The 20,633-nt window shown below is 46.1% G+C and overlaps 4 protein-coding genes and 1 pseudogene across 4 annotated transcripts; all 5 read right to left on the bottom strand.

Moving 5' to 3' along the window:
- Positions 1–521: 521 nt before the first annotated feature.
- Positions 522–5,887, bottom strand: LOC125524032. Its single transcript, XM_048689111.1, has 2 exons — positions 2,667–5,887; positions 522–2,256 (listed from the first exon to the last, which is right to left on the bottom strand). The coding sequence occupies exons 1-2, from the start codon at positions 4,198–4,200 to the stop codon at positions 644–646; spliced, it is 3,147 nt and encodes a 1,048-aa protein (XP_048545068.1). The 5' UTR covers positions 4,201–5,887; the 3' UTR covers positions 522–643.
- A 2,494-nt stretch (positions 5,888–8,381) lies between these two features.
- LOC125524958 lies at positions 8,382–9,283 on the bottom strand. Its single transcript, XM_048689985.1, has one exon. The coding sequence runs from the start codon at positions 9,156–9,158 to the stop codon at positions 8,382–8,384; it is 777 nt and encodes a 258-aa protein (XP_048545942.1). The 5' UTR covers positions 9,159–9,283.
- On the bottom strand, positions 9,283–11,248 carry LOC125518159. Its single transcript, XM_048683090.1, has 2 exons — positions 10,705–11,248; positions 9,283–10,335 (listed from the first exon to the last, which is right to left on the bottom strand). The coding sequence occupies exons 1-2, from the start codon at positions 11,246–11,248 to the stop codon at positions 9,320–9,322; spliced, it is 1,560 nt and encodes a 519-aa protein (XP_048539047.1). The 3' UTR covers positions 9,283–9,319.
- Positions 11,249–12,719: 1,471 nt separating this feature from the next.
- On the bottom strand, positions 12,720–13,489 carry LOC125524959. Its single transcript, XM_048689986.1, has one exon. The coding sequence runs from the start codon at positions 13,487–13,489 to the stop codon at positions 12,794–12,796; it is 696 nt and encodes a 231-aa protein (XP_048545943.1). The 3' UTR covers positions 12,720–12,793.
- Positions 12,720–16,578, bottom strand: LOC125524960 (annotated as a pseudogene).
- Positions 16,579–20,633: the final 4,055 nt, after the last annotated feature.

The raw sequence follows: 20,633 nt of genomic DNA, 5'->3' as shown, positions 1-20,633 counted from the left end.
CAGACTGACTGAGATACAGAGCAGAGCTTTGTGGTTTTCTGAAGCAAACCTACCATTCATGTGTCTGTGGGCACAACAGCAAAGACGTCATCGACCAACACACGCTTGCACCCACCACGGATCAAGAGGACATGGAACCCCACGCAGACCTTCAAGATAAGCGGGTAGCTAAAACTCGGCTGTATCTTTCATGTCCGAACAGAGAAGACGTTTGTTCCAAAAAACTTAAGAAATCTGGTTAGGGGATTCGACTGATATTCGGATCTTCAAGAACTTATTCTTGGCAATCATGGAGTTGTAAGAGCAGCAGTTATGCTGAGTTGCTGAACTGGCCAGCATTGTCATTCTGTCATGCATTTTGGTTATATATGCAGCCTGACATCAAACTGAGGTATGTCCATTTTTTTTTTGAAACTGGAACTGAGGTATGTCCATGGGTTAACATGTAAATTAAATAGGACCAACAAACAAAAGGGAGCCCTCCGGCGAGCGGAAGGAATGCCAAAGCATAAATAAACATATAAATAAATAACTCGATATATCTCAAATATAGATTGGTGCTCAATATCTCATAAACTCTGTCCCAAAATTACATATTCAGTTCATTCCACATGTTTCTGTATATTGTTCCCCAAAAATTGAACTACCGAATTTGACCTGACAAAGAATCACTTGACTCTGCCAGTTGGGGTAGAATCGGGGTTGACCTTTCCAACACACGTTGTTTCTTCCTGTGGTAGAAGATTGACGCTAATGCATAGACCGCAATGTAGAGCAACACAGGGATGATGAGGAACATGACATGTCTGGAGGTTTCCCACTTCCTAGTACTGCCTGCTGCATAGGCCACCAGGAGGCTAATCATGTCCAGTAAAATGGCCGTGTGCATCGGCCAGAGTGGCAGATTGTGACCGTGAAACTTCTTTTGAATTGTCAATGGAAGAAGCATGACGACAACCACGATTGAGGCCATAAAGGAAGTGGAGTTGCTGTAGAAGAAAGCATTGTACCGGTGCTTGTTGATGTCGTGGAGGATGGGGTTGCCAGCAGAGTGTCCATTGGTGTTGTCCTGCCACAAGCCGCCCGGTGGTTTTAGGCCAGTCTGGTATGTCATACTTGCGCCCAAGATTCCTAGCAACATCAAGTATTCAAGTTTATCGTTCTCCTTGGTAGTGATGATGGTGGTGGTGGAAGTGGCAGCAGCGACGGCGGCAATATTGTTGGCGGTGGCGGTGGCATTGATGGTGGTGGCGGCATTGCTGGTATTGTTGGGTGCGGTGGTGGCGGCATTGCTGGTATTGTTGGGGGCGGTGGTGGCGGTGGCAGGAATGGCGATATTGTTGGTGCTGTTGTCTTTGCAGATGTACCGGAAAAGGGGTACCAGCAAGGCTATGAAGACTGACACTGCGACAACCAAGGATAATACATAGATGGAGGTTTTAAGATGCCGGGAGCTTCCAGCGGCATAGGCACCCATGAGGCCAACCATGCCCACCAGCATGCACACATAGAGCGCATAGCAACGTATACCTGGCCTGTATAGCTTTGGATTGACAAGAAGAAGGATGAGTGTTACGGATGCCATGAAACTCGCCGCATTGCAATAGAAGAATGCATGGTAACGACGAGGGTAATTGTCGTGAAGGACAGGGAAGCCCGCACGACGACCATGCCCTTGGTCATCTGCTAACCAGAAGCCACCAGGCGGGGTGAGACCAGCTTGGTATGTGAGGGTAGCGGCCAAGATAGCAACCAACAGTAGCACCTTGCGTTTGTCATCGAGATGCTTTACTGCAACATCGCCACCCTCTGGCTCAGGGGCATGGTCTATTATTGTGATATGGACAATGACATAGACAAGGACAATGCCTGCCAAGGCGATGATGTAGAAGGACGCGTTTAAGTCCCTGGTGCTTCCGGCACCGTAGGCAGTAATGAGGCCAAATAGGTCCAGTACTAGGGCTGCTTCAAGTGTGTGCCGTGTGAGCAGATACTTGCTCTGGAGCATCATGATGACGACCAAGGATGTGACGAAAGCTGCGGAGTTGCTGTAGAAGAAAACATGGTATCGAGTAGGATGTGTCGTTTGGAGCACCGGGTGGCCGATTGTATGCCCATCCTGGCTATCTAGCCACAGGCCACCAGGCGGATCTAGTCCTGCTTGGTAAGTGATGGTCACCACAAGAGTAGCAAGGAGCATAACAAGATAGCGGGTGTTATGAATGTGTAGCTGGATGTCCGTGCTTGTGGAGGTGCCTGTGAATATTTATTCAGTCAATTAATCATGCAAATAAATAGTAAATAAATCAAAACATTGTATACTAGGATGGTAATACTGATATTATATTATTTTCAATAAATTAGCCATGCAACCAAATAACAGATATATCCAGAAAATTGTATACTTGAAAACAAATACATAGATTGCGGTACTTGAAAATCATCACGTGCACATAAATTGGTCCCTTAAAATGCAAAATTAATATACATGTATATACATAGTTTTGTTAGATTTTCTAAGCAACAGAAATTTAACAGTCAAAATTGTGTTGTTGATATATTGACCACGTTCATATCCATATGCATGCCGAAATCCCCAAAATCGAAAATGATAATCAAGCTTTCATAACCAGAGTAACATAAGGTAGGTAGGTAGTCAGCCATACCTCGAGGAGTCTTGAACCATCCCAAGACATCACCAAACTTGGTTGCGGGTCTTTTCCAACAATTGGTGCAAGTAACAAATGCCAGTTGGAGGCACACACAGATAGGAACCACAGCAGTGAGGGTAAGGACAAAGACAGTATTATCAGTCTCCCTGCAACTCCCAGCAGCATAGGCTACCATGAGGCCCAGCAAAGCGACAGCAATCAACACATAGAGGGCGAACCGAACTGTGATAATGAGCAGCTTCTTCTTGAGCAGCTCCTTCTTGAGCAGCTTCTTCTTGAGCAGTTTCTTCTCCAAGAGCAACACGATGATGAGCAGGGACACGGCAAACGAAGTGGTGTTGCAAACGAAGAAGGCGCGGTACCGGCCACGGGCTTGTAACACCGGGTCGCTCAAACGGTGTCCATCTTGGGTGCTGCTCCAGAACCCACCAGGTGGACTGAGCCCAGCAACGTATGTGATGGTGACTGCGAAGGTTGCAAGTAACATCAGCACATCAATCTTCTCCTTCTCTGCTTGCATCTTGACGTCAGCGAGTGACCTCACCACATCATTCTCTGCCTGGACTCGCTTCACGGCATCGACGAAGGAGGTCGACTTGGAGATGAAGATGGAATTGGGTTTGATGTCGGAGTCAGGGCTCGAGTTAGAATCGGGTTTGGGGTTGGAGTGAGGGTTCAAGTTGAACTTGGGTTTGGGGTTGGAGTCACGGTTCAAGCTGGAACTGGAGATGGAGTGAGAGTAGGAATAGGAATCAGGGTTTGGAAATGGAGATGGAGATGTAGTTGGGGTGGACAGAGTGGGAATTGGAGATGGAGATGGAGATGTAGTTGGGGTGGACAGAGTGGGAATTGGAGATGGAGATGGAGATGGAGTTGGGGTGGACAGAGTGGGAATTGGAGGTGGATATAGAGATGGACTTGGGGTGGACAGAGTAGGAATTGGAGGCATAGATGGAGATGGAGTTGCAGTGGGGGTGGAGTTGGGGTGGACCTCATCATCACGATTGAGCAAGACGTATAAGAAAACATAAATGATGATCAATACCAAAATGAAGAAGGCTACCGCTGCGTAGATAGTCGTGAATGCATCACGGCAGCTCCCGGCACCATAGGCTCCCATGAGGCCTAGTAGGTCGAGCACCATCACCATCCTCAGCACCAGTGTCCAGTATTGTTTCTTCTTCGGCAGGATGATGAGTATGAGGGAGACCACGAGCGATGTAGCGAGGGCGGTGGCGTTGCAGTAGTAGAAGGCGAGGTACCGGCGGTAGTGGGTATCCCGAAGGATCGGGTCGCCGGCCATATGCCCTCCCGGGTCATCCTGCTCCCAGGATCCCCCGGGAAGGTTCAGCCCGGCAACGTACGTCACCGTTGCAACCAGAGTCGACAGCAGCAGGAGCTGCTCCTTGAACTCATACAGCTTAGAGTCCTCGTCTTTAGCTGCACTGCCAGCCTCCCTTCCGCCATGGCCCTGCTCGGCGGTTTGTGTAGCTCCGGCTTCCATGACGTTGGAGGACATGGGTGCCATTTGCTTAATTTGCTATCAGATTGATGGGCTCTCGCTTGAATTTATATATCAACCCACAACCAATGTATGTTACCAAGTCAAGAGTCTCAAGACTCAATGCACGGTGGCTTAGCTGGAACTGAGGGCCCACCCACATGTGAACTTGGAATCATTTTCCTATAGTTTGTCTGACCAAACAAGACTAGCACTCTATGGTCAATTTTATATCCATTCTCCTGCCTGGGTTTAGTTTGTGTGACCAGACAAGACTTGGGCAACTTCCTACCTTGAACGCTTAATACATGATTAAACATTCCCAACTTGCATCAACAAATGTACTGCTGCATTCATACATACTCCCTCCGATCCATATTACTTGTCGCTCAAACGGATGTATCTAGACGTATTTCAGTGCTAGAGACATCCTTTTGTGTGACAAGTAATATGAATCAGATGGAGTGACTTTTTTTTTCTCTTTGAATTGTACTGTTAGCTGTCGAATCAATCATGCACCAAACACTGTATTTTATAGAATAGATCAGCAGTGTGCAAGATTACAGTTCACATTCCAAGTCAAACGATGATAGTTTGTATGGTAAACTGGTGGAGAGTTGTTCGTGATACTAAATCAGCACGGGAATTAAGTTTGGATTACAACCGTGGTAGATCTGCTCAGATAAAATTATGATGACCTGTCGATTATAACCTGTATAGATACTAGATACAGTCGTGATGGTTTAGATGTGAAATGTGTAAGTATAATCATGAAGATCAATTGGTTGTGGTTTGTTTGACACAATGATGAAGATGGTCTATCAAATACCATTGCTTTACTTACATTTAAGGAAATATACTGGATGTGATATATTTACAGCTACCTTGACTGCTTGATCGATCAATCAATCAGTTCCCCCTTTGTATCATCAACTACCAGTCGTTGCACAGCTGATGGGGTGTGTTGGGGTCAGTGCTCGGTAGCTGGAACAGAGAGCCCTCCCACATGTAAACTGGGAATCGATGGATACATATAGATAAATATACATGGCGATTTTATATCCCTATGGCTCTGCAGTTAGAAATGTGCAATCACGTCTGTATATCCTGTCTCTGACAAGAAAGAAGTATTATTACTAGTGCCAGTGCGTGGTTGAGTCCATCGTACACTAGCAACTGTATTTTACGTCTCTACATGATACGCATTAATAAGGAGCTAAATTCTTTCTCGCTCTTTCATCCGAATGGTTGTTATAGAAAACCAGAGGTCGGGGCAGATTTTTGGTTCTCGGAATCCCGAGAAGCCTTTATCTGCCAGTGAGCATGGAGATCAGTCAAAGTATTGCACTGTAAAATTACAAAGCCTGAATACATACTTAAAATTAGATGTAATGCATGTGTGGTGGCAGCCATATAAGCATATTCTTTTGAGCTGGATTAGCTTGGAACAGAATCTTTCTATAAGGTTATTGTGTTGCTACTGACAGAGTACGGACAAAAAATAAATGCAATGCATACCTGTGCAAACCATCGACATTAGGACAGCAATACGGCGCGATGGTCGTGTGCACTGTCACATCATCCACATTATCGTCATGACGTCACATTCACAGGCTCGTGTCGCGCATTAGTACTGAACGTTCGCTTCAGATGAGATAATTCCCGTTGACATTAAGCTGCGTGTGAAAATATCAACCGGTCAGTCCATTGCCAATCATCTACTCCCTCCGTTCCTAAATACTTGTTTTTCTAGGCATTTCAACAAGTGACTACATACGGAGCAAAATGAGTGAATCTACACTCTAAAATATGTCTACATACATCCGTATGTAGTAGTCATTTGAAATGTCTAGAAAGACAAATATTTAGGAACGGAGGGAGTAAGTTCCAGCATTATGTTCCCTGAAGTTTACAATCTTTTAATTAGATTTTTTTTTTAATTTAGAGTTTGTTTTGGGAAGGAGTGCATATTAGCCCAGTTGGTTGGCACTTTACGTGCTGCCTTGTGCCGTTTGTTGGCATGCCGTTGTTTTTGAAGCTTGTCTGACTTGATGGCATCTTCGCGACACTACGAGCCAGCTACCTACATCCAAACTCACGCTGCAGTCCATGCATAGACTTATTTGAGCCACTACCCCAATTAAGCTGACTACATGCATGTACATAGGATAGGATCTGCTTTAATCATCTAATAAAGTAATTATTGGGAGCTGGTGCTAACGCATGTGATCAGATCCACTTTCATCGGAGGTGCTGGCTAAGCATCGTGCATGTTCGCATTTTGTGTTAACCACTACAATACAGTTAACTATAGTACTCCTGCACATGGGCTTTCAGAAAGTTACAAAGCTACAAACAAGCACCTCGAGTCCTTCAAACAGTACTGATGATATAGGTTCCACTATAAGAGCACTGTAACTTTGCCTTCATTAGCTACAGTTAAATTGCAAGCTCCAGGCATAAGCTTTCAAGTTTCAGAGTTTGGCGCTTCACTAATCAATATAATAATCTAAGAAATCAATGATTGGATGATGTTTAGGTAAAATTATAAAAAAAACTAATGGCTAGATGATACTTAGGTACAACTATGTCACTTTCATACTTGCCAACTAGGGGAGGATCCACTGGGGTGATGGCTATTTTGTTTTTTTTCTGGGAATTTATAGCTCTTATCCCATTTTTCTACCATATTGTGCTTTTAATTGAGTATATTGGCACTAGATTATGGCCTATATTATTCTTTGTAGGCAATGAAAATAGGTTGGTTTCTCAAAAGGGTAAAGCAGCCAAAATAAGTTTTCCTGATGACCTGCTGTAATTAGAGTAGACTGCACAAAACTAAAGGACTTCATACCAGATATTCAAATCACAAGTCTTGATATGCTTTCCATTTTATGCATGCCATGTTGTCATTTGGGGCATATATATCAGCATATGTATCATGTATGCCATCATCGTGGTTAGAGTGGACCATGTTTATTGTTTAAGAAACTGCAGCAAGTTTCAAGCCAAACAGATGGGCATCGCTATCCAGCGGTTAGCCGCCCAGGATGAACCTCACAGCTAATTTCCATATACTTATGGTTCCTGGTGTCATTTTCAGCTTGCAAACATGCATCTGCCAATGAAGTGTACTAACTAATGCTCTGTTTTCTGTTGTCAGGTGAGGAAAAGACGTGCAAAATGTGATAAACTACACCACACAAGATCCATATACCGTTATGCTGCAATTGGCCATCAAGTTGCTGGTGGCGTCTCATCTGGTGCAAGGCTACCGCTGCGGATGACAGAGTGGCTAATCTTGGGGGCTTCAATGCGATGGAGGCGAAGTAGCAAGCTGCAACTCCCGTTTGAGATCTTACAAGGAGTTCACAAGTGACAATCGGTTCTTGGGGAAAACCATGGAATCAAGATCGATCTGATGAGATGAATTGCAATTGTGAGTGCAGACACACTTTGTTACTACTACTCACAGCTCTGTTTTTTGGACACGGTTGTTTCTCTCCTTTCGTTGCTGCTACTATATTCTGTACATGTTTGTGGACAAAGAACGAGGGTTGCTTATGTCATTGTCCAAGTTCCGCATAATTAAGTTGATGTAATACGACTGCTCTGCTGTGCCGTTAACTTTGCAAGTTTCATCAGTATCACTCCGCAAATTACCAGTTTTGTCACAAAAAAGGCCTCTGTATTGATTCAATGGGCTACAGCATAGAAGATGCATATATTGTTATGCTGCAACGGGCCATCACGCTGAAATACATATGAATAATCGACTCGATATCTGGAATGTACACAGCATGCTCGCAGTTGAGCCAAACTTGATTACAAATTTACACACCTGCAGCTCCTCATTGTTAGCCCGAACTACGTACAGAGTAGCTGGCTACTTAGGATCGGACGAAGTCGAGGATGAGATGAACTACACAGGGCAGCGGCTGTGTGGTACTAGCCTACTACTACTTGCACTCAAGTATACTACCGAAGCAACAAGCAGAATGGCAAAGCACACTTGCAAGTGCTGCTTACACACACGCACACATATGTAGTAGTACTACACTTGAGACTTGGCTGGATAGAAATGAAATGGCCTTGCTTACAACGATGGGCATCGGCCCTATATATAGTGTAATGAACCGACTATACTACGCATAGGCTGACGTCAAACAAGTGAACTACGTCACTGCTGACCTCTTACTACTTAGCTACTAAGGCACGCCTGCTGCTCTTGCTAGTAAAAAGATTTTTACTTGCTGCCGTGCCGACATGCAGCCATGCATGCATCTGAGACGTAAATGCTGCTGCTGCCGTTGTGTGCACCGGAAGACCAAGGTTGACCCAACACTCATGCACGTCTTGCAATGATTCCACGGCTGTACCGCAGGTGGGGGGGCTGTGGACTCTTCTTTTCTATGGCGGAAGACTGACAGTGCTACATAGAGCCCAATGTAGGCCAACACAGGAACGGCGAGGACCATGATGTTCCTGGATGTTTCCCATTTCCTAGTACTGCCTGCTGCGTATGCCACCAGGAGGCCCATCATGTCCAGCAAGATGGCCGTATGCATCGGCCAGAGTGGCCATGTGTCTTTTTCAGGCAGCTTCGGGTCTTCCTCGGCTGACTTTGGGACTACGTCAGGCAACTCTGTCTCTTCTTTGGGCAAGTTCAGGACTTTGTCAAGCGACTGTGTGTCTTCGTCGGGTGTCTCTGCGTCTTTCTTGGACAGGTTTGTGTCTTTCTCGGATGACTCTATTGTGTATTTCTCGGGCAACAACGTCAATGGAAGCAGCATGACGACAACCACAATTGAGGCCATGAAGGAGGCCGCGTTGCTGTAGAAGAAAGCATTGTACCGGTCCTTGTTGATGTCACGGAGAATGGGGTTGCCAGCATAGTGCCCATCATTGTTGTCCTGCCATAGGCCACCCGGTGGTTTTAGGCCAGTCTGGTATGTCATACTTGCAGCCAGGATCCCAAGCAGCATCAAGTATTGAAGTTTTTCTTTCTTTTTGCTGCTATTTTTGTTGCCGCTGCTATGACCTGCTTCAGCTTTCCCATCTGTGCCTTCATGGGATTTGTTGCTGCTATGACCTGCTGCAACTTGCCCATCTGTACCTTCACGGGATTTGCTACTTCTCTGACCTACTACAACTTGCCCGTTTGTACCTTCATGGGATTTGCTGCTGCTATGACCTGCTTCCACTTGCCCATCTGTACCTTTTTGAGATTTGCCAAAACGGACGAAGCAGAAATCTCTACCTTCTTGGGATTTAGATAAGGCCCCAACAAGAAAATGGCTAGCAGCGAGGCTATGAAGGCTAGCACAGCACCAACCAAGGTCAATACATAGACGGAGGTCTTGAGATTCCGGGAGCTTCCAGCAGCGTAGGCACCCATGAGGCCAAACATGCCCACCAGCATGCACACATAGAGCGCACGACAACGTATGCCTTGCCTGTATAGCTTTGGATTGACAAGAAGAAGGATGAGGGTTACCGACGCCATGAAGCTTGCTGCGTTGCAGTAAAAGAATGTGTTGTAACGGCGAGTGTAATTGTCAAGGAGGATTGGGAAACCCGCACGGTGACCGAGCTCTCGGTCATCTGCTAACCAGAAGCCACCTGGCGGGGTGAGGCCAGCTTGGTATGTGAGGGTGGCAGCCAAGACAGCGACCAGCAACAGTACCTTGCGCTTGTCATCGAGATGCTTTACTTCTTCATCATCCACTAGCTCAGCGTCATGATCTCTAATGGTGATATGGACGATGACATAGACTAGGACAATTCCTGCCAAGGCGACGATGTAGATGGACTGGGTTACCTCCCTAGTGCTCCCGGCGCCATAGGCAGTGATGAGGCCGAATAGGTCCAGCACTAGGGTTGCTTCTAGTGTGTGCCGGTTGAGCAAAAACTTGCTCTGGAGCATCATGATGACCACCAAGGATGTGACGAAAGCTGCCGAGTTACTATAGAAGAACACTCTGTACCTAGTAGGATGTGTCGTTTGGAGCACTGGGTGACCGATATTTTGACCATCTCGGTCATCTAGCCAAAGGCCGCCAGGCAGATCTAGTCCTGCTTGGTAAGTGATGGTCACCACAAGAGTAGCAAGGAGCATAACAAGATCACGAGTGATCTGTTCATGTAGGTCAACATTCGTGCCTGTGCATGTACCTGCATATTTATACAATCAATGAGTTACACAACTAACTAGTATATATACCATTAACAAGTTTGTGCATTTCTGAAAACTAAATAACATAGATTAGGTATATATTTGGAAATCATCATACGCTTATAAAATTGTCTTGCAAAGTGCTCTCATAATAACTATCACGCACACACACACGAGCGCGTGCTCGGAGTTTTATTGATTTTATAAAACGATACTGTATAAAGTAATGTTCAAAGTTTTATCCTGGGGGGCGGCCATATCCATATCCCTATGCATGCAATTATCCAAAGCGCTAAGTTTTCTTTAGATGCCAAACCAGTTAGCTTTCATAGATGTAGTAAGATAGGGTAGGTAACGAGCCGGACCTGAAGGAGTCTTAACCAGTTCCTTGAACCGTGTGAAGACAGAATCAAGCCGAGCCGTACCTGAAGGAGTCTTGACCAGTTGCTTGAACCGTGTGAAGACAGAATCAAGCCGGTCCACCAGTGATCCCCAAATGAAAACAAGCGCCAGCAGGAGGCATACGCAGACAGGAACAGCAAGGACCAAGACAGTTTTGCTAGCCTCTCTGCAGCTCCCAGCAGCATAGGCCCCCATGAGGCCCAGCAGGGCGACGACGATCAACCCGCAGAGCGCCACAAGCCTCAACTTCTTCTTCCCGAGCAGCTTCTTCTCCAGGAGCAACACAATGATGAGCAGGGACACGACAAATGAAGTGGTGTTGCAAATGAAGAAGACGCGGTACCGGTTACGGGCTTGTAACACCGGGTCGCTCAAACGATGGCCTTCCTGGGTGCTGGTCCAGAACCCCCCAGGCGGGTTCAGCCCGGCGACGTATGTGATTGTGACTGCAAAGGCTGCTAGTAACATCAACACATCGACCGCCGCCGCACTCTGCATTCACAATAGTCAGACTTTTAGACCAAATTGGACAAATACTCGGTGCCAACTGTAGCAAATACTCCCTCCGTACAAAGTCGAGACACTTATTTCAGGACGGAGGGAGTATATTCCAAGAGAAAACGCACAGAAATTGGGAGGACTAATATCTCATCTTTGACAGATCAATCTAGAATCTCCTATTCCAATGTACCCGCTAGATCATGAAATTTATTGTATGTTTTTCGTGACCGTGCTGCCAAAATCATGACACTACTTACTCCTAGCACTCGAGGACCCCTCACCGGGGTAGACTCTAGAACATAAAACCGACTACAACCCGTGAAGATTAATGCGATTGGTCAAAACGGAACGAAGATCTAAATCGGGTAAATATGATTTGCTTGTTGGCTACATTTAGGGTCTTTCGCTAATAGGGCCATAACATTGTCATATGAACTCCGTTTGAGGTCTACGACCTGTCAAATCGTTCAGAACGAGAAATTATAGTTGACCTTGACCAACTATGTTGGTTTCGGCAACTTTTTGAGGGCCAAATTCGGCCCGCAAAGTTGAGTTTCGGATGACATTATTTTCGTTGATAGAACGCATGCCTTGGTTTTAGCAAGGAATGCTTGTGATTTGTTATAGCCCATGAGATTTTGCAGATACACTGTATGTTCTGAAGTGAATTTTCTGCAAAGTACACTGAATGTTCTGAAGTACATGGTCGGTGAATTTCGGCGAGTGAACAAAACATTCCAGCCATTCGGTGCCTGCAAAGTACACTGAATGTTCTGAAGTAAATTTCTGAACGAGACAGTTTGCGATGCCTCAAAAATCCACGTCGGATCTCAAGTTCAAAGTAGGAAGTGGCCATACCTATAACTAGTCAGTTTATCAACTCCTTCACTGTTGTCATGTCAGATTTTGCAGATACTCGTCGTTTCTGGCATCGTCTTCAGCTTGCGAACATGCATCTGCCGATGAAGTGTACTAACTAGTACTCTGTATATGTTGTGAGGTGTGGAAAATGTGATAGACCATACCAACCACACAAGATGCATATACTGTTGTGCTGCAATTGGCCATCAAGCTGCTGCTGGTGGGGTCTGATCTGGTAAAGGACAAGCTGCTGGTGGCAACTGCTGGCCCAGATGACAATCAGTTCTTGGGGAACACCATGGAATCAAGATCAATCTGATGGGAAGACTTGCAATTGTGAGTGCAGACTCACAGCTCTCTGTTTTTTAGAGATGATTGTTTCTCTTTATATTCCGCACATGTTTGTGAACAAACAACGAGGATTGCGTATGTCATTGTCCAAGTTCAGCAAATTTAAGTTGATGTAATACGACTGCTCTGCTGTGCCATTAACTTTGCAAGTTTCATCAGTTTCACTCCGCGAGTTACAGTTTTGTCACAAAAAGGCTTCTGTATTGATTCATTGGGCAAAAGCACACAAAATGCATATACTGTCAACGGGCCATCACACTGAAATACATATGAATAATCAACTCAATATCTGGAATGTTCACAGGATGCTTGCAGTCGAGCCTAACTCGGTTACAAATTTACACACCTGTAGTTCCTCCCGCACATCTTGCAATGATTCTGCGGCTGCACCGCAGATTTTTCGGTCTTTTTCTTTCTATGGCAGAAGACTGATAGCGCTGCGTAGAGCCCAATGTAGGCCAACACAGGGACGATGAGGACCATGACGTTTCTGGATGTTTCCCATTTCCTAGTACTGCCTGCTGCGTACGCCACCCGGAGGCCCATCATGTCCAGCAAGATGGCCGTATGCATCGGCCAGAGTGGCCATGTGTCTTTTTCGGGCGACTGCAGGTCTCCATCGGGTGGCTTCATGTCTTCATTGGGTGACTTCAGGTCTTTGTTGGACGACTTCGGGTCTTCCTGGGCCAACTTTGGCTCTTCGTTGGGCAATTTCGTGTCTTCCTTGGGCAACTTCGTGACTTTGTCGAGCAACTTGGTGTCTTCGTTGGGTGACTTTGTGTCTTTCTTGGACAGCTTTGTGTCTTCCTCGGATGACTTGATTGTGTATTTCTCGGGCAACAACGTCAGTGGAAGGAGCATGACGACAACCACAATTGAGGCCATGAAGGAAGCGGAGTTGCTGTAGAAGAAAGCATTGTACCGTTCCTTGTTGATGTCACGGAGAATGGGGTTGCCAGCATAGTGCCCATCATTGCTGTCCTGCCATAGGCCACCCGGTGGTTTGAGGCCAGTCTGGTATGTCATACTTGCGGCCAGGATCCCTAGCAGCATCAAGAATTGAAGTTTTTCTTTCTTTTTGTTTTCGCTGCTATGACCTGCTTCAACTTTCCCATCTGTACCTTCATGGGATTTGTTGGTTCTAGGACCTGCTTCAACTTGCCCATCTGTACCTTCATGGGATTTGCTGCTGCTATGACCTGCTTCAACTTGCCCGTTTGTACCTTCATGGGATTTGCTGCTGCTATGACCTGCTTCAACTTGCCCATCTGTACCTTTTTGAGATTTGCCAAAACGGACGAAGCAGAAATCTCTACCTTCTTGGGATTTAGATAAGGCCCCAACAAGAAAATGGCTAGCAGCGAGGCTATGAAGGCTAGCACAGCACCAACCAAGGTCAATACATAGACGGAGGTCTTGAGATTCCGGGAGCTTCCAGCAGCGTAGGCACCCATGAGGCCAAACATGCCCACCAGCATGCACACATAGAGCGCACGACAACGTATGCCTTGCCTGTATAGCTTTGATTGACAAGAAGAAGGATGAGGGTTACCGACGCCATGAAGCTTGCTGCGTTGCAGTAAAAGAATGTGTTGTAACGGCGAGTGTAACGGTGATGAAGAAGGATGAAGGATTGGGAAACCCGCACGGTGAGCGAGCTCTCGGTCATCTGCTAACCAGAAGCCACCTGGCGGGGTGAGGCCAGCTTGGTATGTGAGGGGGGCAGCCAAGACAGCGACCAGCAACAGTACCTTGCGCTTGTCATCGAGATGCTTTACTTCTTCATCATCCACTAGCTCAGCGTCATGATCTCTAATGGTGATATGGACGATGACATAGACTAGGACAATTCCTGCCAAGGCGACGATGTAGATGGACTGGGTTACCTCCCTAGTGCTCCCGGCGCCATAGGCAGTGATGAGGCCGAATAGGTCCAGCACCAGGGTTGCTTCTAGTGTGTGCCGGTTGAGCAAAAACTTGCTCTGGAGCATCATGATGACCACCAAGGATGTGACGAAAGCTGCCGAGTTACTATAGAAGAACACTCTGTACCTAGTAGGATGTGTCGTTTGGAGCACCGGATGACCGATATTTTGACCATCTCGGTCATCTAGCCAAAGGCCGCCAGGCAGATCTAGTCCTGCTTGGTAAGTGATGGTCACCACAAGAGTAGCAAGGAGCATAACAAGATCACGAGTGATCTGTTCATGTAGGTCAACATTCGTGCCTGTGCATGTACCTGCATATTTATACAATCAATGAGCTACACAACTAACTAGTATATATACCATTAACAAGTTTGTGCATTTCTGAAAACTATATAATATAGATTAGGTATATATTTGGAAATCATCATACGCTTATAAAATTATCTCACAAAGTGCTCTCATAATAATTATCACGCACACAACAGACACACACACACACACACACACACGAGCGTGTGCTAAGAGTTTTATTGATGATTTTCTAAAAGGATATAAAGTAATGGTCAAAGTTGTATCTTGAGGGGTCGACCATATCCATATCCCTATGCATGCAATTATCCAAAGCAGTAAGTTTTCTTTAGATGCCAAACCAGTAAGCTTTCATAGATGCAGTAAGGAGGAAAGGTAGCGAGCCGTACCTGAAGGAATCTTGACCAGTTCCTTGAACCGTGTTAAGACAGAATCAAGCCGGTCCGCCAGTGATCCCCAAATGAAAACAAGCACCAGCAGGAGGCATACGCAGACAGGAACAGTAAGGACCAAGACAGTTTTGGTAGCCTCTCTGCAGCTCCCAGCAGCATAGGCCCCCATGAGGCCCAACAGGGCGACGAGGATCAACCCGCAGAGCACCACAAGCCTCAACTTCTGTCTTCCCAAGCAGCTTCTTCTCCAGGAGCAACACAATGATGAGCAGGGACACGGCGAATGAAGTGGTGTTGCAAATGAAGAAGACACGGTACCGGTTACGGGCTTGTAACACCGGGTCGCTCAAATGATGGCCGTCCTGAGTACTGGTCCAGAACCCACCAGGCGGGCTCAGCCCGGCAACGTATGTGATTGTGACTGCAAAGGTTGCTAGTAACATCAACACATCGACCATCTCCTTCTCACCCCGGTTCTTACCCCCTTTTCGAATAACTTCACTATGCCGATCTTCATGAGGTTACAGAGGGACTTGGGGTGGACCTTATTATCATCACCATTGGTGGTGATTGGTATGGCGTCGGAGCTGATAGCATCATCCCTATTGGCCTTGGCCAAAAAGGAAAGAAAAACAGAGATGATGACCAATACCGAAAAGGAGAAGGCGGCCACCGCGTAGATGGTTGTAAATGCATCCCGGCAGCTCCCAGCACCGTAGGCGCCCATGAGGCCTAGTAGGTCAAGCACCATGACCATCTGCAGCACCACGGTCCAGGGTGTGCTATTCTTCGGCAGGATGACAAGGATGAGGGAGACCACGAGCGACGCGGCGAGTGCTGTGGCGTTGCAGTAGTAGAAGGCAAGGTACCGGCGGTAGTGGGTAGCCATTAGGATCGGATCCCCGGCCATGTGCCCTCCCGGGTCATCCTGCTCCCAGGATCCCCCGGGCAGGTTGAGCCCGGCGACGTATGTCACCGTAGCCACCAAAGCCGATAGCAGCAGGAGCTGCTCCTTGAACTCATACAGCTTTGAGTCGTCGTCTTCATCGCCCTGGCCCTGCTGCTGCTGCTGCTGCTGCTGCACTAACTGCTCGTTGGCCATGGGATCTATTTGCTTAATTTGCTATCAAATGGATGGGCTCTGGCTTGAGTATATATCGTCTCACAGCCCCAGTATGTTACCAAGTCAGGGGTCAATCTACTGTAGGCGGCTGGAACTGAGCGCCCGCCTACATGTGAACTTGGAATAGTTTCCCTACACTGTGTGTGACCAGACAAGACTAGCACTGCCTGGTCAATTTTATATCTACCTTAAGCTTCATGCCAAATTATATTTGTGTAACCGGACAAGACTCGGCAATTTCCTATCTTCTTCGCCTGATACATAGTTAAACATTCCCAACTTGCATTAGCAAATGTACAGCCGCCTTCATACCTACTTATTTTTTATGTCTTTGAATTGTATTATTAGCAAGCTCGAATCAATCATGCACCAACCGCTGTATTTTATAAGTACAAGAATAGATCTGTATGCGAGATTACAGTACAGACTGCTTACATAAAACTATGACGATCTGACACCTATAATCTGTATAGATACAATCGTAATGGTCTAGGTAAGACATGTTTAAGTACAATTGTGAAGATCAATTGGTCGTGATCTGTTTGATATAGTTATCAAGATGGTATAACAAATATCATTGCTTGACTTACATTTACAAAAATATACCGGATGTGATCTATTTAGATATATACAATTAAGTAACTCCATTACGGCTACGTCGTTCACAGACATGGACACCATGTGTTTTGCTGCCATAACTATCAATGACGACTGTGCTTGCTCGGTCAATCAATCGGCTGTCCCTTTGTATTGTCAATTACTAGTCGTCGCACAATTACTAGTCGTAGCTGGAACAGAAGGCCCTCCCACATGTAAAGTTTATTTTATTTTTGCGGGGGGACTCCCACATGTAAAGTTGGAATCAATGGCTTATATATAATTTTTGTATTTTCAAAGAAAGACTCGACGGTTTTATATCGCTTATACTCCCTCCGTCCCAAATTCTTGTCTTAGATTTGTCCAAATATGGATGTATCTAGTCATGTTTTAGTGTTAGATCCATCCTTATCTAGACAAATGTTAGACAAGAATTTTGGGACGAAGGGAGTAGCTTTTTAGAGAGAGACCCGACTCCCCAACTGATGATTAAATAGCATCAACTACTCCCAACTTGCAGTTAGAAATGTACAATCATGTTCATATGTCCTGTCTCTGGCCAGAGAAAAATATTATTATTACTGGGGCGCTTGAATCAATCATGCACTAACTATTGCATTTATTTCTCTACATGATATGAATTCACAAGGAGCTCAATTATTTTCTCTCATTCTTTCTTCAAAGGGTTATTACAGGAAACTGGAGGAGGATGCAGATTTTTAGTTCTCAGGGTCCCAAAAGGGCGCTATCTGTACTGAACAGCTGTGCTTGGAGCAAAGCCTAAATACATAATTAATACTTGATTTAATACATGTGTGTGGTGGCCATATGAGCATATGCTTTTTTCTGAACTATATATTCTTGGAACATAATCTTTTTTAAGGCTATTGTATTGCTACTGAAAGTGTACGGTCACAAAATTAGTACAACACGTACCTGTTCAAACCACTGACGTTATATGATCAATAGAGCATCGATAGGCGTTTGCACTGCCGCATCATCCACATTCTCATCATGATGTCGTATTTGCAGAAGCAACACCAGATCGGACGACGCAAGCTGGCATCGCGCATTAGGACAAAATTAATGCAATATCTATTCAAAGTTTGGCAAGCGTTGGCACTTTGTGTATTAGCTCCCTTGGTTGGCGCTTTATGTGCTGCCTTGTGCCTTTATTGGCAAGCGTTGTTTTCGACGTTTGTCTGACTCGATGCCATCTGTACTACACAACTGACTAGCTAGGTATGTAATTAGGCTGGTTGTAATGGGGAGTATCATATACTAGTATCATGCATATGATACTAGTGTATGATACTACCTCCCTAATGCATAGTATCATATATTAGTATCATGTAGTACTCCATTTATTGTCATGCATGACACAAAGTAGCATAGCATTTAATATGATACGGTATCATGATATGATACTACAACCCCTCTTTCTTCATTTAATGTTATGACACCTCATCAAAATTGCCTAGTTGATATGCATGATACTAGCTATGATACTACCATTACGACCAGCCTTATTGAGTACTACAATTAACTATGTCATCAGTGCTAATGCATGTGATCAGATCCACTTTAATTGGAGGCGCTGGCAAAGCATCCATGCATGTTAGCATTCTGTGTTAACTACTACAGTTAACTATGGTACTCATATGGGCTTTCCGTTACAAAGCTACAAACAAGCGCCTTGAGTCTTCCATAAAGAAACTAATACTTTCCTCATGATATCGGTTACAGTATAAGAGCACCGTAACTTTGCCTTCACTAGCTAGTAGCTACCCCAAAACTACAAATTCCCAACACAAGCTTTGAAGTTTCAGAGTTTGGCGCTTCATTAACCAATATAACGATCTATAACAAATCAATGATTCGAGGATGTTTAGGCACAATTAAATCTAACGGCTAGGTGATGCTTAGGTACATGTATGACGAATTGAAGATATAACTTTCATACTTGTCATATGATCTACCGGAGCGATGGCTATTTTGCATTTTGCCAGGAATTTCTAGCCCATCTCTTATTTTTCTACTGTGCTATGCTTATAATGGAGTATATCGAAAAAAGTCCATTTTACTCCCCTCAACAAAGTGGCTGGTTCACATAACACCCTGACCATTTTTTCTGTTCCCTTAACCCCCTGATCTATCCTATACCGTTCACAAAACATCTTAGCTGGGTTTGCTCATTTGTTTTGCTGACGTGAAGGTAGTCAAAGCGGTATTTGACCAGTGGGGCACCCTTGTCAGGTTGGGGCTCCTTGACCCCGCCGTTAGCCGGCGACTCCTCGGAGCTCCGCCACCTGACCGCATCTCCTTCCCCACGCGCAGCGTGCCGGTCTCTGTCTTCCCTCTCGCCTAGCCGCCCATCCAATCTCCACAAGGCCACGCTATGGCACGCGTCTCGTCGTCTAGCTCGAGATGGAGGACAACATCATCTCCTCTGCCATGCAAAAAACAGGCATCGGCCTAGGTCAGAAGACCATGCGCCATAGAACACGCCGAGGGCGAGGAGCTGACCAACGATACCAACCTGACGCGACCGAGCACACGGTCCATCTCCTGCCGCCGCACCAAGCGCTCGCACTAACGCCATGCCTCGGAGGAGCACCCCCGCGGCGTACGGAGAACCCGCTGCCTCGATCTCTTCCTCTGGCGACCCCTGCTTCTTCTCCTCTGTTTCCCGAGCAACGTGGTGCTCCCCTGAAGCAGAACAACCCTTCCATTTTGAGCTGCGCATCTCCGAGGACCTCTCCCATCGTGGCCAAGCTCTGCCGCCCGCTGCAATTCATTTTACTGCTCTGTAGAAGATGTAGGGGAGGTCGGTGAGCGCGGCGCGGACGACCGAGGCGCTGGCCGGAGTGTCTTCACTGCGCTGTAGAAGAGGCATGGGAGGTAGGTGAGCGTGGCCGTGGACGACCAAGGCGCTGGCCGGAGCACAACGACGTGCAGCAGGCACAGGAAGTAGCGGCGCTCGCCGTGGTGATGTCTAGGATCCTGGCTAGTGTGCCGCGGACCGGAAGCGTTGAGTAGGGAGTCCTCGGGCGTCTCGCCGACGCCCAATTTAGTGCAGAGAACAGTGGTCGGATGCGAGGGAGGGAGCTCGGGGGCGACGCTCTAGGGGACACTCTAGCCGATCCCCTTGACGTGGAGGTACAGGGGAACGAGGCGGGACTTAGGGACAAGCTAGATGGCCTTGGGGTATTTTCCGGCCACGAGGAGACAAGCGGTGGCCGTGGAAGAAGCAGCTCAGAGCTCGGTGTGGAAGAAAAACAAGGCTCAAAATTGTGACGTGGTTTCCAGGGACCCACTAGCTGGTCAAATACCGCTTTGACCACGTCCATGTCAGCAAACAATCTGAGCAAACCCATTAGAGAAGAATTTTGAACGGTACTGAATAGATTAGGGGGTTAAGAGAACTGAAAAAATAATCAGGGGGTTATGTGAACCAGCCACTTTGTTGAGGGTAGTAAAATGGACTTTTTTCGAGTATATCATAGTAATAGGTTATGTCCAATATTTTCGTTGTAGGCAATAAAAATAGTGTTGGCTTTTCAAAAAGGTAGGGTAATTTTAGTAAGTTTCCTGATGACCTGTGATTAAAGTAGACTGCACACAAGTAAAGGACTTCTCGGATAATCCAATCACAAATCTTGATATACTTTTCTTATATAACTATATAAGCACGCCATGTTGTCATGTGGGGCATATATAATGTATGCCATCATCGTGGTTAGTGTGGATCGTGTTTATTGTTTAAGAAAATGCAGCAAGTCCCAACCTCAAGGCCTCAAGAGCGGTTGGTGAAGATAAGA

This window comes from Triticum urartu, chromosome 7 (genome assembly GCF_003073215.2).
Source record: "Triticum urartu cultivar G1812 chromosome 7, Tu2.1, whole genome shotgun sequence".
Taxonomy (NCBI): domain Eukaryota; kingdom Viridiplantae; phylum Streptophyta; class Magnoliopsida; order Poales; family Poaceae; genus Triticum; species Triticum urartu.
The sequence above is the reverse complement of the archived record's forward strand: the minus strand, read 5'-3'. Positions and strand labels throughout refer to the sequence as shown.

Bases quoted from the DNA above. Each gene is read 5' to 3' on its own strand.
- LOC125524032 (XM_048689111.1), bottom strand. From the start codon at position 4,200: ATGGCACCCATGTCCTCCAACGTCATGGAAGCCGGAGCTACACAAACC. The intron at 2,257-2,666 runs GTATGGCTGACT...AAATATTCACAG, and splicing joins ATGGTTCAAGACTCCTCGAG to GCACCTCCACAAGCACGGAC.
- LOC125524958 (XM_048689985.1), bottom strand. From the start codon at position 9,158: ATGCTGCTTGGGATCCTGGCTGCAAGTATGACATACCAGACTGGCCTA.
- LOC125518159 (XM_048683090.1), bottom strand. From the start codon at position 11,248: ATGCAGAGTGCGGCGGCGGTCGATGTGTTGATGTTACTAGCAGCCTTT. The intron at 10,336-10,704 runs GTTACCTACCCT...GTACATGCACAG, and splicing joins GACTCCTTCAGGTCCGGCTC to GCACGAATGTTGACCTACAT.
- LOC125524959 (XM_048689986.1), bottom strand. From the start codon at position 13,489: ATGACATACCAGACTGGCCTCAAACCACCGGGTGGCCTATGGCAGGAC.